Raw genomic sequence first — 15,995 nt, 5'->3', positions numbered from 1 at the left:
GACCTTAGAAGGTTAGGGCCAAAATGTTGGCTTTCCTTGTATCCTTCCTTTTTCTCTAATTTGGTCTGCAAACTTAGGTTGTTAACCATCCAGAAGATGTAGACTAATTTTCTTTCATAAGTTTGAAAATGTAGCCAGTTCTCTGCCTTCAGTAATTTTAAGTAGTCTAGTGTGATACTGATTACTAATCATTTGTGTCTTACTTTTCCTCTGAAGACATTTTGAGTTACTTTCTTCATCTCTTATATTCAGAAATATGCTGATATTAATTTAGTGATCAGTAAGTGGTAACACTTATGTAGTACTTTATAGTATGCAAATTGTTTTCATTTTCAAACTAGTTTATTGTCTCATAATAGCTTATAAATTAATTTTAGCAGTGTTATTATTTCCACTTATAAATGAGAAAAATGAAGCTGAGATTAAGACACTTACTTTGACTTGAATTCAGGCCGTCTTAATTATGTTTCTCTGTTGCTTCTTGGCCTAAGAAGCTAAGATCAAGTGTAATTTTTCTGTTTCTTATTCCTTGGGATAATAGAACATCCAATACTTATAATGAATACATTTAAAATTTCTTAATGCTAGATAACTGTTTCTACATTTTTATTATAGCAGAGAACTTCATTTTATAATTTTCTCAAAATCTGTTATTGTTTAATCATTTTTAACATCTTAGAATTGATCTAAGTATAACACATTACAGTTTATTACAGAGAATAATATATTAACTGGTGGGAGCCAGGGCCAGTGTAGAAGGTGATGTTTGTGACTTGTCATATCTACCAAATGAGAAGATAGCTAGCCTGATGAAGTAGAACATTATTCTTAAGTATCATATTCATCAGCTTTTCACTGCTGGACACAATACCGAACACCCACAGTTTAAAGGAGAGGGTTAACCTGGCTCCTTATTTAAGGCATTTCAGCCCTGGTTGGCCGTTTGGAGTCAGAAGCCTCGTGGTCGAAGGGCTGAGGGGAGCAGAGCTGCTGGGAAGCAGAGCAGGGACCAGAGAAGCCATGGCCAGGGCCAGGCGTTCAGATTGCAGCTCCTGACCACCCAGAGTCACTGAGAACTGAGCTCTGCCAGACTCAGCACACCGCCAAGGCAGTCAAGGTAACAGCCCTAACTGCCACTAGTGCATATCTAGCTGTTTTGTTTTGTTTTGTTTTGTATTTTAGGGAAGGGTCTACAGGGTTTTAGGGTCTTGCTACTAGATCGGACTCATAGTAATCCACATGTTTGCAGCCTCCCAAGAGCTGGGGTTGCAGGCACACGCCACCATGCCCCATTTCAGTTGCCGTCTCAGCGTGCCCCAGGGGCAGGGCCGGCATGACAGGCCCAGGTATTGAACCCCCAACCCCTGTGCCAGGCACTTTAATCTGCTGAGCTATTTGGCCGGCCCTGCATATCTGGTTTTAATGTATTCCCTTCTGGAAGAGATAAAAAGTGAATAGTGTGTATCACAAGATTTAAGTAGATTTTATACATTGTAAGCTAATATGGTTTTGCTTTTTGAGTTTGTGGAAATTGTGTAAGCATGTTATTGCTTTTTAAGATAACTTCATTTCTATTTGCTTCTTATCATTAAATGTGTTATCATTGCAGTAGCATTATTAAGGGAATTGTGAGTCCAGAAACTGACCAGTTTCTGCTGTGCAAGTAAACTTTCCAGGTAAAGGAATGAAGTTTAATATATTAGTTTGAGAATAATCTTGAGCAATTACTTGGTGTGTCTCAGTGTCGTAGTTTGGAATCTATCTCAATATAGGATTGATACTCATTTCAGACATTATTATTATAAATAATAGTCTATGCAAAAGTCTGTTTAAAAGTTGATTTACTAAATGTGTAAATTAGAATTTTTACTTCTCTCAGTAGTTTATTCCCAGAGAAAATAGAATTGGTTAGGTTCATGAAGATTAGATTTATTCTTACTTAGCATTGAATATTAGGTTTTAATAGTTTTCATCAAGGCAAGTTGGCTTCAGATTAGTTTCATGTAATAACCTTTCAGCTTGTGTATAGTTTATAAAGAACTCTTATAAAATGCTTTAACCTATTAACCAAACCAATAAATTGTGATAGAGCATGTCAGAGTTACTGTTGCTTAATTTTTGGAGATGATACAGTAGTCTGTTGGTAATATGTTATCAGTAAGACCCATTGAAACAAGAGGGTTATTTTGGGAGTGGAATTGGGTCTGCAATAACAAGGAGGATGTATTTCAGGAAAGATGAATAATTCTTGGCCTAAGGGCATCCTTCTGGACATAAAGAAAGTCAAATAGATGGAAATACACAAGTAGAAATGCAGTTGCTATGTTTTTTTCCTGTAGCTTTTTTTTTTGGGGGGGGGATATTTCTTTATTCTTTTTAAAAAGGTAATTATAAAGTTTATCATTCCCTTTTAAGAAAATCAGCCTTCAGGTTATATGAGAAAATATTGTTTGTGTGACTTGAACTTGTATGATGATATATACAGCTGATGAAAAGGATTTGGCTCCGATAATATTTTGTTACCATGTTTTATTTTAAGACATATTTAAACCTGAAATGAATAGTTTCCTTTCTTTTAACATCCGGATGATAAGATTACCTATGTGTTAGAAACTTAAGAGACTCAGCTACATGTGAACTGCACAGCAGAAACCAAAGTGGGTGGCATACATTAACTGTGCCATAGAAATTGTCATTATCGGTACTGTTGGTCTTGGGCGATCACATCTACCGCCTGTGATAGGTGGCCCCTGTACCTGAGCAGTTCTGTGCTCTGCTTATCTGTGAGGAGCTCTGGATGGAGGGGCCATCCAGCCACCCGCTCAGGACTCCTCCTGGCAATCCCGGAGCTATTTTTCTTCATACGTCTAATAAAAACCCTCCTAACCTAAGAAGAGAAAGATAATAGACTGCCAGCCCCCCTCCTCGCATGTAGCTGGACACTTATCTTTGAACAACACTGATGCAGGACGGCTCTGATCTTTTTGAATCCTTCACGGGGTAAATGAGGGTTCACGATGGATGGCAGTGTCCAGCAACCTGGAGACGAATGACATGCTTCCTACGGAGCCAAGCAATTGAAGTTCACGCCAAGTGGTTGCTTTATGCTGTCAGTATCGTAGAGAAGATGTTGGTGCAACGAAAACATTGTGAGAAGGAACAGTGAACCCTTTCTTACTGACGATGTAAAACCCGTTATCAAATACTGAAATCGTCTCAGAGGTGGATAGGAGTGCTTGTGTGACATTTCTTGTGTTCCAGATTGTTGCTTGACCCACACTGTTGGATTTGAGTTGTAATAGATCAAGGTACATCTAATTGAGCAAATGCTTGTTTTACGGATGTCCAGTTTTTAAGAGATGTGTCCACAGAGCACATGATATCCTTGGCAAGATTGTTGGAGTTCTCTCTTTCCCAACAGTAGCCTTAGTTGTAATCACCTGTTGAACTTTTGTATCTTTGCTGTTCTCTCCAGGTTTTGATAAGGGCAGCTAGCGGGTATGGTATTGCTAAGATGTGAGAACGGGTGCCGTGTGAGCTGTGCTATCCAGCATTGTGGAAAGCAAAAGAAAAGTTCTGCGTGGTATGCGCTGACCCCAACCACTGGAGTATGACCCACTCAGTGCTTACTAAATCTTAGTGTTTGGTTTGAGAAACTAATCTGAGTATAGTTTATAAAATTCATTATTTAAAATTCCAAACGACACAGAAGTGAAGCAAACAGTATAGTTAATTGCCATCGTCCTTGTTTCATCTGTGACTTGGCCTCTTTCCACCCTTGTGCTACCTAATGGTTATATAATTAGTTTCTTAGTCACGTAGGATGTTTCTTTATCAGGACTTTAAAAAATCCAGAAGTAGTAGCACATGTGCTTTATGATCTCTATAATTTTACCTTCGTGAGTTTTTTCTTGAGTAATTTAATAAGCTTATTATTCATTGATAAAACTTTTTCACAGAATTTTGTTTCTAGGAATGTCTTGGCCAGCCAGAATGAGTATGTACTGTTTAAACTATAATAGAAGGGCTCTGTGGCTCCTGCTTTTTAAAACAGGCTTTCAGATGACGGGGGGATTCTCTTTGGAGCTTAGTTCCTAGTTGATTCTTTTCTTTCTTTTTGAGGGGTTAAATCCTATGATCTTTTTTGGAATATTTTAAATTCATAAAGTAAAATATATAGGATAATAAAAGAAATCAATTATGGGCTGGTGAGATGGCTCAGTGGTCTAAAGCACCTACCTAGAACAAGCTTAGCAAAGCTCAGGGACCTCGGTTCAATCCCCCAGCACCACATGCCAGCCAGCCCCGCCCCCTGGTGGGCTGAGCTGGCCACACACACACACACACACACACACACACACACACAAATAAAATTAAAAAAAAATATCAATTATGTAAAATTAAATGGTCAAAATATTAAAGCTGTGGCTTCCTTATTAATGAATTAAACAGGCAGGCCTTTTTAAGCACTAAACTCTTATATATAGCTAATACTGCTGTGATTAGTTTCCTATGTATATTATTTCTTCCCCTGGTGCTAGAGATTGGATCCAGGGAGCAGTAGCGTTCACCCCAGCCCTACTTTGAGACAGACTCCGAGTTGCCCAAGGTCTCTAACTCCAGATCATCTTGTCTAGCTTCTCCAGTGGTTATACCTGTTCCTCCAGTTTTAGCTAAGGAAGTGAAAATTTCATATTAGTGTTATTGATAGTTAAGGGACAGTCTTCCCATTCAACTTGTGGTCTTCTGGTTTAGAGAGTGTTGCTTTTGTTCTTAGTGTCCATAGATGTTTCACTCTACTGCCATGTTTTCTAGTTTGACTTTGCTGTGAATGTGGCACTCTGACTTTCTATTATCTCTAGTTATTATCGCTAATTAGTTTTATCTCTAACTAGTTTTAGTTTATTTGAGCTGTAAAACTTCTTGAACTGAGAGCTCAGTTTCCTAAAATTTTAACATAACCAACCAGGAGTTTTTAAAAAGCTAAGGGCTGGGCTGGTGAGATGGCTCAGTGGTCTAAAGCACCTACCTAGAACAAGCTAAGCAAAGCACAGGGACCGCGGTTCAATTTCCCAGCACCACATGCCAGCCAGCCCCGCCCCCTGGTGGGCTGAGCTGGCCACACACACACACACACACACACACACACACACACACACACATAAATAAATAAAAAAAAAAAAAAAAAAAAAAATTAAAAAAAAAAAAAAAAAAAAGCTAAGGGCTCATCTGAAGATAGTGGGATGTTACCTCAGACTCCCAGGGCAAGGAGTAAAATTCCAGAAAGAGCATATTATGAGGGAAGTGGTTTTGTCTATTCTGGGAATGAAATATTAATATTTTCAGTTAGAAAGTAATTTTACAGTTTATATACTTTAAAGAATGTGAAAAGTGATATCTGATACCTAGGTTTCAAAAGCATGTACATGTATTTAAAACAGTATAGTTAAAAAAGCCATTGAAATGCAGCATCCGACTTTATGACTGCAACCCCGTGTGGTGTTACTTACCTTTGCGTAGTGGATGTGTAAACTGAGGTGTGGTTACTTACTTGGATGTGAACAGTAACAACCGTGCATCTGGGGAATGTTGCTCTTGCAAATAAACCTAATCATTTTGTTAGGCATTTTATTGTTCTTAGGGCTAAACACATAGATTTAGTAAAATAGCTTTTTTATGTTTTATGGAATCCTTAATTATATTTTCTAAAATGTTGTTGAAACATCTTAAAAAAAATTCATTGTAGCTGGGCATGGTGGCACACGCCTGTAATCCCAGCATTCAGGGGAAGGCTGAGGCAGGAGGATCGTTGCAAGTTTGAGACAGCCTGTGCTACAAAGAGAGCTCAAGGCCAGCCTGAACTGCATCGTGAGACACGGTCTCAAAAAAAACAGAAAAGAAAAACTGATTGTGGAAGTTTGTTATCCATACTTGCATAACCGTGAACAGCACATCTCTTACCAGTTGAGTAATTTTGCCCTGGTTGATTTGAGATGAGGATACTTTGGACTTTGATAAAGGGGTCAATTGTTTGATCACTTTCTTTTCAGTTTCCAGAACGACTACACAGGACAATCACTTGGTAGAGTATCCATAAATGAAATGCTTGTAGTTGTTAGTGATGAAAACAAACACAGGAATTTGATTATCACAGAAGGTAGCATATATAACAGCATAAATGTTAGACAGTGAATACATTTTTATTAATAAATGAGCTTTTTTTTTTTTTTTTTTTGCGGAACCGGGGATTGCTCTCAGGCCCTTGCGCTTGCCAGGGAAGCGCTTATTCCACTGAGCTGTTTCCCCGGCCCTAAGTGAGCTAATTGATCATGATTTATGCTATGAAGAATGCATAATGTATATGAAAGAAGAAATGTGGGTGAAAATGTGCGGCTTTCAGGATGAGGGAGTGAGTAAAAATAATGGGCGAGCCTGAGGAGAAGTGTGTGCACTTGCTCTTAGTAAGATTCATGCTGGATCAGAGTTTACCGAGAAAATTTGCAGCAATTATCGAAAATCAAATGGGTTTACTGTACATAATGCTTCTGCAGTATTTATTGCTACTTCTTAGAATTTTTATGGTAATTTGCCAGACGCAGTGTTTGCTTAGTGCCACTGGAGGAGTGCAGACGTTTGTGCTGTGGTTGCAGAGGAATGAGCAGCCATGTATGAGGGTATGTCAGAAGCAGCGAGATTGTCTGCATCTGGAAGTACATGCAGGACCTACATGATCAGAAGGGAAGGCGGTGCCAGGCAAGTGGGATGCACTACGAGAGTAGAGAGGAGGTTTACAAGCCAGTAGTTTGTATGAGAGAAGTGACGTGTGTCAGGTAGGTAACAAAGGGGTCAGATGTAGAAACTTGTTTTATTTTAAAATGTATTTAATACAGGGTCTACAGGGTCTCACTGTATAGATCAGACTTCTAGTGATCCTCCTGTTTGCAGCCTCCCAACTGCTGGGATTACAGCTGTGTGCCACCATGCCCAGTTTCAGTCACAGGTCTCAGTGCACCCCTGGGGCATGGCTGGGCACAGCACCACACCGTGGATCAAACCCCAGTCCCTGCGTCTGCATAAGGAAGCACTTTAATCTACTGAGATATCTGGCTGGCCCAGATGTAGAAACACTTGAATACCTGGAAGGGATTGGGATTTTGTTCTGAAGGCCTTCAAATTGGGGTGCACATTCTCATGAGGGATTAGTTTGGTGGGATGTATATGCACACAGGACAAGGAGCATAACTCTTTTAGAAGATTTTGGAGAAAACAATTATTTTTACATTGAAGTAGATTTATGGAGTTTAAATCATAGTTCATAGCAATTTTAAGACAAGATCATAAGATTTAACATAAGGCCGTAGTAAGATTCTAGAAGAAATTTATGCTTAGAACAAGCCATTTTATCCTACAACTTCAGATCCCTGCAGGGTATGTTTTTATCCTCAGGTGTTATATTTTTTCAGTAAATAAATTTGAAAGATGGAGGTCAAAGCAGTATGCCATTCAGAGAGATGCATAACAGTAGCAGGCTGGGAGTAGACTATTTAATCTGAAACTCAGGTTAAAGGTAACCCTTGAATTTAAGTTATGAAGCCTCAAAATATTACAGCTATATTAGTATGATCTCCAACTGCCTAACCAGTGTAGTGCTAAAGTAGGATTGTTTAGATTTCAATTCATCTGTAAAGCTAAAGGCATAAATGTGAAATATTTAATGTAAGTCTGAAAAGGTGAACTGTGACTCTTCATTTCTCACATTAGCCTGACTTTCTATATTGGATCAATATATTATATTTAGGTGATATTGAAAATGGTAGCCTACTTAATTTAAATGTTAAATTTTAAATTACAAGGTTTACATCAAAACCAGCATTTCACATGTGCACTTTTTAAAAGGCATAATAAGGGAATGGGCCAGGGAGATAGCTCAGTGGAATAAGTGCTTGCCTGGCAAGCACAAGGTCCTGACTTCGATCCCTGGTACTAGAAAAAAAAAAACAAACCAAAAAATGTTATATTCTAGAGCCAGGGAGATAGCTTGGTGGTCTAAGCACCTGCCTGGCAAGCGCAAAGGACCTGGATTCAATCCCTGGTACCTTATGCCAAGCTGGCCCCATGCTGAACTAGCCAATGAAACCAGGCGTAGTGGCGCACACCTGTAATCTCAGCACAGGGGAAGCTGAGACAGGATCACTACAGTCTGAGCTACTAAATAAATAAATAAAAGATTAAAAAATTATTGGTTTACATAATATTGTGTTAAAATATATAAAACACATATGGTATAGATGTTAACAAATAAGTTAAAATACAGTAATACCTGACACTACAGTGAGTGTGACTTCATAATATCTACTGCACTTGTAAAAAAACACTGAGCCTATTTTAATGCAGTACTTCATCCTGCCTCAGTTGGCATTATAATAAACCATATCAAACATTTACCCCAAATTATTTTGTAGAAAATGAGCATTAGTTTTAAAATTTGTATTGCAGATTTCTGCATGTACTCTGAACCTTCTGAATTTTTGTCTTGAAATTAATATTGCATCTATTATCCATCAATAATCATCCAACAAATATAAAATTACCCATCTTTTATGTTTACTCAAATTTAGAATTTTAATAAAACTAGTTCTTTTTTAAAATGGAAGTTGTTAAAATTAGCCCATATTTTTATGATGAAAATCTTTTTAAGTTTTCTTTCTTTTTTGTATTTTTTTTTAGGGAAAGAGCTACAGAGTGTTCAGGGTCTCACTACCAGGTTTGACTCATAGTGATCCACCTCTTTACAGCCTCCCAAGGGCTGGGATTGCAGGCTGCGCCACCATGCCCAGTCTCGTCTCAGCACGCCCTGGGGGTGGGGCTGGCATTGCAGGCCCAGGGATTGAACCCCCAGCCCCTGCGCCTGCTTGCAGGTGCTTTAATCCACTGAGTTATTTTCTTGGCCCCCAAGTTTTCTTGTTTTAAAAAGTTGCTCAAAAATTCACCCATTGGGCTGGGGAGATAGCTCAGCCGCATAAGCATCTGTCTCACAAATGCAAGGTCCTGTGTTCTATCTCCAGTACTGGAGAAAAACATTAAAAATTCACCCATTAACTATAATTTAGATTGTGACCATCTAAAATTTATTGCTATATAACAAAATATATGGACAAATGATATAGAAATTTTGATTGAGAAAGGTATGTGATATTCTTTGAGTCAATATGTTGATATTTAATCTTAAATTGATAAACTTTAAAATTAAAAATTTATTTCTTAAACCTACCATCAGAGATTAAATACCGATTATTAAACCACAGAAATTTGAAATGAGTTTAATATTTAATTTATTGTTGTTGAATTTTCCTCAGTTCATTCAATGCTTTCTACATTTTTTGGATGAATCAACATTTTGGTTGATTTAATAGAGTATAGCTTTCCATTTTGAGACCTCCACCATATTCCCCTCCTCTTCTCTGCCTTAGATTTTGCTCTTGGTTTGTTGTATTTGCCGTGTAGGTTGTTTTCATCACATACATCACGCCACCACCAGCCGCCTAAGGAACAAGCAGTTCAGTAAATACAAAGTCCCTTTGCAGGTGCTGCTGCTCTCTTTCTCTGTGAATACTGCATTTCTTTTGAACAGGACAGTTTTGTAGATTCATGTATCCCAATTTTAAGTAATTTGTACAACTTTTGTTTATACTCCCCCAAAAAATATCTGAGGACTAGAGCCAAAATACTTAGACTACAATAACACTTTTAAAAAATAATTGCTAACAGATTTTTATAGAGAAAATGCTTAGTTGAGGTTAGGATTTGAAAGATTGGATTACAAAGTTGCCTAAAACTGTGGAAAGACATTTTGAAGATGTGAAAACAAAGTTTTGGCAGTGGAAGAGGGTACCTGAATAGTGTTCCGAGCAGTTCAGGTGTCCTGCTCTGTGACCCCACGTGGAAAACACCAAGTCGGTGTGTTCTGGGAACACCTTGGGGCCATTGCCTGTCATCTCAGCCAGGTGCAGCATGTAGTTGGTATCATGGTTTCCCAAGTGAAAAGAATATTCAACATGATATTTGTTGTCTTTCCAGTCTTCCAGTTCAATTCGTAAAGTGTAATTTGATTGCTTCACTATGGAATATATCTTCTCTAGACCCAGCCAAAATTCTCCTGAAAAGAAGTTTTTACAGTCTGTGGGTTAACTACGGAGTAAGCCCTGAGAATATTTTTAGAGTGTTTTCTATTTGTGTAGGTAAATTGATTGCTTTAGCCTTGAATCCTTGGTTATTTTAATAATCTTTTAAAGTTTTAAAACAATTTTACTGATGCTAGCTTATGTACAGTGTTGAAATAGTAATAGACTTATTTAAAGACTAATTAGCATTTCTAAAATGGACATTACAAGGTGCCTACATTCAACACATATTAGACTATTACAGATCTTTTTAGTCATTTGTAGAATGTCACTTCTTAATACTTAACTATATACCAACTTTACTATCAGCTATAGATGGCTAGTACTATGTGGTAAGAGATTTGTGAAGTATTCCCAGATTTAGAGATAGTAATGCCATTTTTCTCAAATGTAAACATGGCCATTGGTATTTGCTTTATAAATATATTTTCTTCATAGAGAAGGAAGTACATAATTGTTTTTAAATATTCAATTTAAATGCTTGATTCTTAATAACTTTTCTCTATAAAATTAAAATTAGCTTTACTTGGAATTAAAAACATAAGGACAGATACATCATTCTTTATCATAATCCTTATTAAAGTATTTAATGAAAAAAGTATTTGTATTTCCTTACTGTTATTTAGTTAGTTGGATTCTCTGTGTAAAGATTGTAAATATAAATACAAATGGCTTTTCCATCAAAAGGAGGTAAACACTCTGAACTTAACTGTCAGTCTGTCTGTAGTTGTTGGATTTCATGCCCTCTTAGAAAAAGAGTTGGAAAAAAAAGAAAAAAAGAAAAAGAGTTGGAGGGCTGGGGACATAGCTCCTCAGTCTAAGCACAGTTCAAACCCTGGTGTTGCGTGCTCTGCCTGAGCTGCCCTGAGCAAGCCAGGCCAGCCACCGAGACCAAGCGTGGTAGCGCACACTTGGAATCCCAGAGCGGGGCAGGTTGAGACAGGAGGATCATCACGAGTCTGAACCTGAGTCTGAACCGTAAGGAGACCCTGTATCCAGTCAGTCAGTCTATCAGAGATCTTTTAAAAGAAACTTGAAAAAGAGTTGGAGCCACAGAAATCCCTGGCTATACCAACTAGTTAGGAATTTAACTGGATTTTGTGTATAAAACTTTTATGTGGTTAAAACTTACAGAGTGTTTAGTAATTTGATGTAATAATTGATGTTTTCTATTTTATAAGTGAATATAAAATTCACTTGTGTATCATTCATAGATGTTTATAATGTGCCTTTTGGATTTTAAACATCTGTTGATTTACTTGCTTTACATTGTTTGGTGATCAAAGTAAAATAATGTACATTGAGTTTACTAACCGTTTTAACTACATTCTGTAGTATACATTTATAAGATTTAAATATTTGGAGTTTAAAGTTTTATTATATATACACACACATATATGTATGTATTGCTGTCCTCTCCCCTGACTTTCACCTTGTTATTTTTACTGCGACTGGCCCCAGGACCCCGCACGTGCTAGATGAGTGCTCTGCAGCTGAGCTACAGCTCTTACTCCTTTTCTGTTTTCAATGGTTTTGGTTCAGGGTCTCACCAAGCAGCTTGCACTCACAGTGCTCCTCCTGTTTTCAGCCTCCCCAGTGCAGGGATTGCAGGTGCACCTCCACGCCCTGTCTCAGTAGCTGGCGCAGCACGTGGTGCTGGAGTCCAAGCCTGGTCCCCGCACTTGCCCAGACAGGCACCTAGTCGGCTGAGATGTCTTGCCGGCTCTTACTCCTAACTTTTAATTATTAGATGTTTAAAATATTAGTAAGAGGGCTGGGGAGATAGCTCAGTAGAATAAGCACTTGCCTAGCAAGCACAGGGTCCTGAGTTCAATCCCTGGTACCGAAAAAAAATAAACTATTAGTAAGAATACAGTAACTGACAATACCAATGATTGTCTTTGCAATTCATTCATGGTGTGGCACTTAACACATATTGAAGCATGTAGTACTTAATCAGAATTTTCTTTAATTATAATTTAAGTCATTGAATTGTGGTAAGTATAATTCAGATAGTGATTGTGATGTTATTACTAAGAAATTTGTGTCTGTTAATACATCTTACAGAGCTTGGAGCTGTTTATTGTTCATTGTTGCTTTCCCAATGTGCAGTTCATAATAGGCTTTCAATAAATATTTTTTTTTATTTTTTTATTTTTTTAAATTTTATTTGTGTGTGTGTGTGTGTGTGTGTGTGTGGCCGGCTCAGCCCACCGGGGGCGGGGCTGGCTGGCATGTGGTGCTGGGGGATCGAACCGCGGCCCCTGTGCTTTGCCAAGCTTGTTCCAAGTAGGTGCTTTAGACCACTGAGCCATCTCGCCAGCCCCTCAATAAATATTTTTAAATTAGCAAATGAATAATTAAATGAAGGCGCCTTACCATCAAGCTTCCCAAAACCATATTTGTAGTTCTCCCAAGATTCATTGAAATTTTGTGATCCATCTGTTCGGTGTTGAATTGATGTCCATGAACTGCCTGAATATAGTGAATGAAATCATGTATTTTTAGAAGATGAGTGTTGGCAGATGTTGAAAAGTAGGTCTGGTTTTAATTGGTAGTTTTACAAAGTGATTTGATTTTTTAGTGTGGTAATGTATGCTCAGTGAACAATAATATGCTTTAGTATTTATTAGGATCCTAAACAGTTAACTGAGAGGCAAATAATCAATGTTTCTTAATAGATTTACTGATAATGGTCACTACAGGTTATTTTATACAAGAAATAGAGAATACTGAATAAATACATAGATGAGCAATATAAATGTAAGTATTAGAATTATATGAATGCTTATCCATATTTCAGAAGGGATCTGTTCAAAATAAAGACAACTGGGTTAGCCTTGCTAATACTAGGTAACACATAGCTTGAACTCAGCACCGTCCATTTTCCCCACGGGCAGATTTACCTGACATAACGTCACAGTAGACATTAAACGCTGGAGAGTTGCTGGGTCTAATGGCGTATGTGCCACTTCTGTGTTCACTTCTCTTATAAATGGTGGCACAGTCAGCAGGAAAGTCTAGAGTCACAAAACGTTTGTATATACAGTTAGTAATACGGGTGTCTTTGCAGCTGGAGGCTTTCTGTGACATTTAATGGAGTTGATAATGCAGCTTTTTTCAGTGATGTTTATGATAACTCATTTTTGTTAGACAACAGACCATATAAACAACATAAAAGTAGTGTTACGGGGCCGGGGAGACGGCTCAGTAGAACAAGTGCTTGCCTGGCAAGTGCAGGGGCCCGAGTCCAATTCCCGGTTCTGGGGGAGAAAAGAAAGTATTTGAGACTCAGGTTATTTTGGGGCCGGGGAGATGGCTCAGTAGAATAGTAAGTGCTTCCCTGACAAGCGCAAGGGTCTGAGTTCAATTCCCGGTTCCAGGTTCCACCGGAGGAGGAGGAGGGGGAGGGGGAGGGAGAGGGGGAGGAGGAGGAGGAAAGAAAGAAAGAAAGAAAGAAAGAAAGAAAGAAAGAAAGAAAGAAAGAAAGAAAAGAACTAAGTGGCAGAGATACATATGAAACATACTACTGTGATGAATTCATGCCTGTTGTAGGTGGTGAGCAGAATTATTTGGAAAGAGTGAACATACATGGAAGAAAAAAGTAACATGGACCTTTTTCTGTATGAATTACATAAAAAATAAGTGTTTTGATAATATATCACATTGTTATAGTTTGACTGGGAATGAAAACGTTATTCCTGCAACATCTGCTTTTCTTTTGAAAATTTCCAAGAAAAGTGGGAATAATTACTAAAGGAACACCATGACCTTTGGATCTGTATTCATTAATTGGTAACATTTTGCCACATTTGCAGGCACATACATGTGCACATGTGTTTTATTTGTGCTGTTTGAAATCAGTTTCCAAATATCATTTCCTTTAATCGCTTAAATATTTCAGCATATATCTCTTAAACATGAATTATTTTCCATAGCTACAAGATTGTTATCACATGTAGAAAAGTAGTAATCATTCCATATTTTCTGAGGTAAAGTCCATATGTATATTCCACTGATTGTCTTAGCAGTATCTCGAAAAGGTTTAAAAACAGCCCAGGATTCAGTTTAAATTGACTTACTGTAATCAGTGGATGTACCTTTTTATTCTCTTTTTAGTCAACATCAGATTCTAAAATAGAGAATTTGATTAAGCCTTCCAAAAGGAAACCCACCAAGTTGTCTTACCATCTTGTTCTACATTTTTTGTTTTATTCAGCTGAAGAATGGGGGTAGTTCTTGGTGTTCTTGGTTTAGAAGAAAGAGAATTTTCTGTGAGTTCTTGGATGCCAGTCCTTCTGAGCTAATAAGAGAATATAAGTCTACTTTTAATAAATGGTACTGAATATGCATATAATTTAGAGATGTCTAAATAAGGATATCAGAAGCATGTTTATTTGTCTTGTCTTTCAGTTCATAATACTATTGCCTTTGATGTTAAGAGGATTAAACAGTACTACCCAGATTTTTTACAAATGATCTGTTCTCAAAAATATTTAATCAGACATTAATGAGTTAAAAATCAAGAGAAGGTAAAATTTATTGGGGGGGGGAAACAGAAACAAAAACAACCAACCAGTCAGAAAAAGAATATGACCAAAAGTTCTGCTTGAAACATTTTGATATATAATTCTCTCTTTACATGAATAGAATTTCCTCAGGATTCTGTTTAACATGGGCAGATTTTGGATTTTCTAATTCTCAGTCATAGGTCTTACTGATTTTCAGGCCTGCCATGAAGATAGTACATAATTCAACAAGGCTACTTTCTTGATAGTTTTTAAGATGAGAATGTATCTGTAGATATGGGCAGGTTGGCAGGATTTAAAGTTTGGGTTTATATTTGATTACGAGATAGCTTTTTCTTACTAATAGTGACAAAGGCAGAATATATAATATGTGGCATTACTATTGTTGTTTTTGGAGTGGGACAGAGATGGAAGCCACAACCTGCATGTTCAGCAGGCACTCCTTCCATTGATCTGGAGCCCCAGCCCTGTTGCTAGTTTTTGATGCTGGCGTATGTGGTATGTTAACGTGTATGGATCCTTGTAAAATTCACTTACTTGGTATTTGTCTTTTCTACTAAGTAACTGCGTGATCGTAAAGCCACTTAACTTACTTGAGTTTTGGTTTTATAATTTATAGATGGTCATGAGCTTCGTTTAACTCAAAAATGTATTGTTTTGATTTCTTCTTAGTCTCCCTCATCCTAACCCAGGGAGCCTAAGAAGGTACTTGAAGCTAAAGAGAATGTCAGCCCTCTACATATTATTCCTTTTCTATATGTACCTCTGTGTGTTATGGTTTAATTTGTAATGTAAGTATGAGTTAATAATGATAATAAGCATAACTAATAGAAAAAGAATAATTGTAATCTCGTATAATAAAAGTCATGTTAGTATCCTTTGACAATCCAGACAAATATTAATGTTTAGTATTTTTTTATTCACTGGTCACATGGACAATATGGAAAGTGAGACTACAGAGAAGGAGGGGACTTTACATTTTATTCTTTTTTTTTTACATTTTATTCTTAAGTAAAATGTACATGTGGTGTAACGCCACTTTGGTTTTGTGAGCAAGATGATTGAGTCACAATAAAAGATGTAATAAAAAATAATGTAGAAAGCTAACATACCAACATCTTGGCCCTAGCCTTCCAAGGTCAATTAAGACTCAGGACATAGGAGAACTTGTACTGTAACGTCATGTACCTTGGTAGTGTCCCAAATTTTCTGATCAAGAAGATTATGGGGCCAAAGAGGAAAGTGATCGATGACGTAGAGTGGGCCTAAGGAGAGTCACATGGAG

The 15,995-nt window shown here is 37.4% G+C and overlaps 2 protein-coding genes across 8 annotated transcripts in view; one reads left to right on the top strand and one right to left on the bottom strand.

Annotated features, from left to right (window-relative positions):
* Positions 1-15,995, top strand: part of Dock7 (dedicator of cytokinesis 7) — a 246,024-nt gene that overhangs the window by 70,908 nt on the left and 159,121 nt on the right. The gene's annotated exons all lie outside the window — the stretch shown is intronic.
* The window catches only part of Angptl3 (angiopoietin like 3), a 10,073-nt gene continuing 3,382 nt past the window's right edge, over positions 9,305-15,995 (bottom strand). Inside the window, exons 3-8 of the mRNA XM_023718317.1 lie at positions 14,370-14,484; positions 13,409-13,444; positions 13,088-13,201; positions 12,561-12,656; positions 9,893-10,156; positions 9,305-9,542 (exon numbers count right to left, since the gene is read on the bottom strand). Coding sequence (XP_023574085.1) covers positions 9,358-9,542; positions 9,893-10,156; positions 12,561-12,656; positions 13,088-13,201; positions 13,409-13,444; positions 14,370-14,484 — 810 coding nt within the window. The 3' untranslated portion in view covers positions 9,305-9,357. The remainder of the gene's footprint in view (positions 9,543-9,892; positions 10,157-12,560; positions 12,657-13,087; positions 13,202-13,408; positions 13,445-14,369; positions 14,485-15,995) is intronic.

The sequence above is a fragment of the Octodon degus genome, unplaced genomic scaffold, assembly GCF_000260255.1.
Source record: "Octodon degus isolate 3935 unplaced genomic scaffold, OctDeg1.0 scaffold00057, whole genome shotgun sequence".
Lineage (NCBI taxonomy): Eukaryota > Metazoa > Chordata > Mammalia > Rodentia > Octodontidae > Octodon > Octodon degus.
This window is presented reverse-complemented; position numbering and strand designations above follow the sequence as displayed.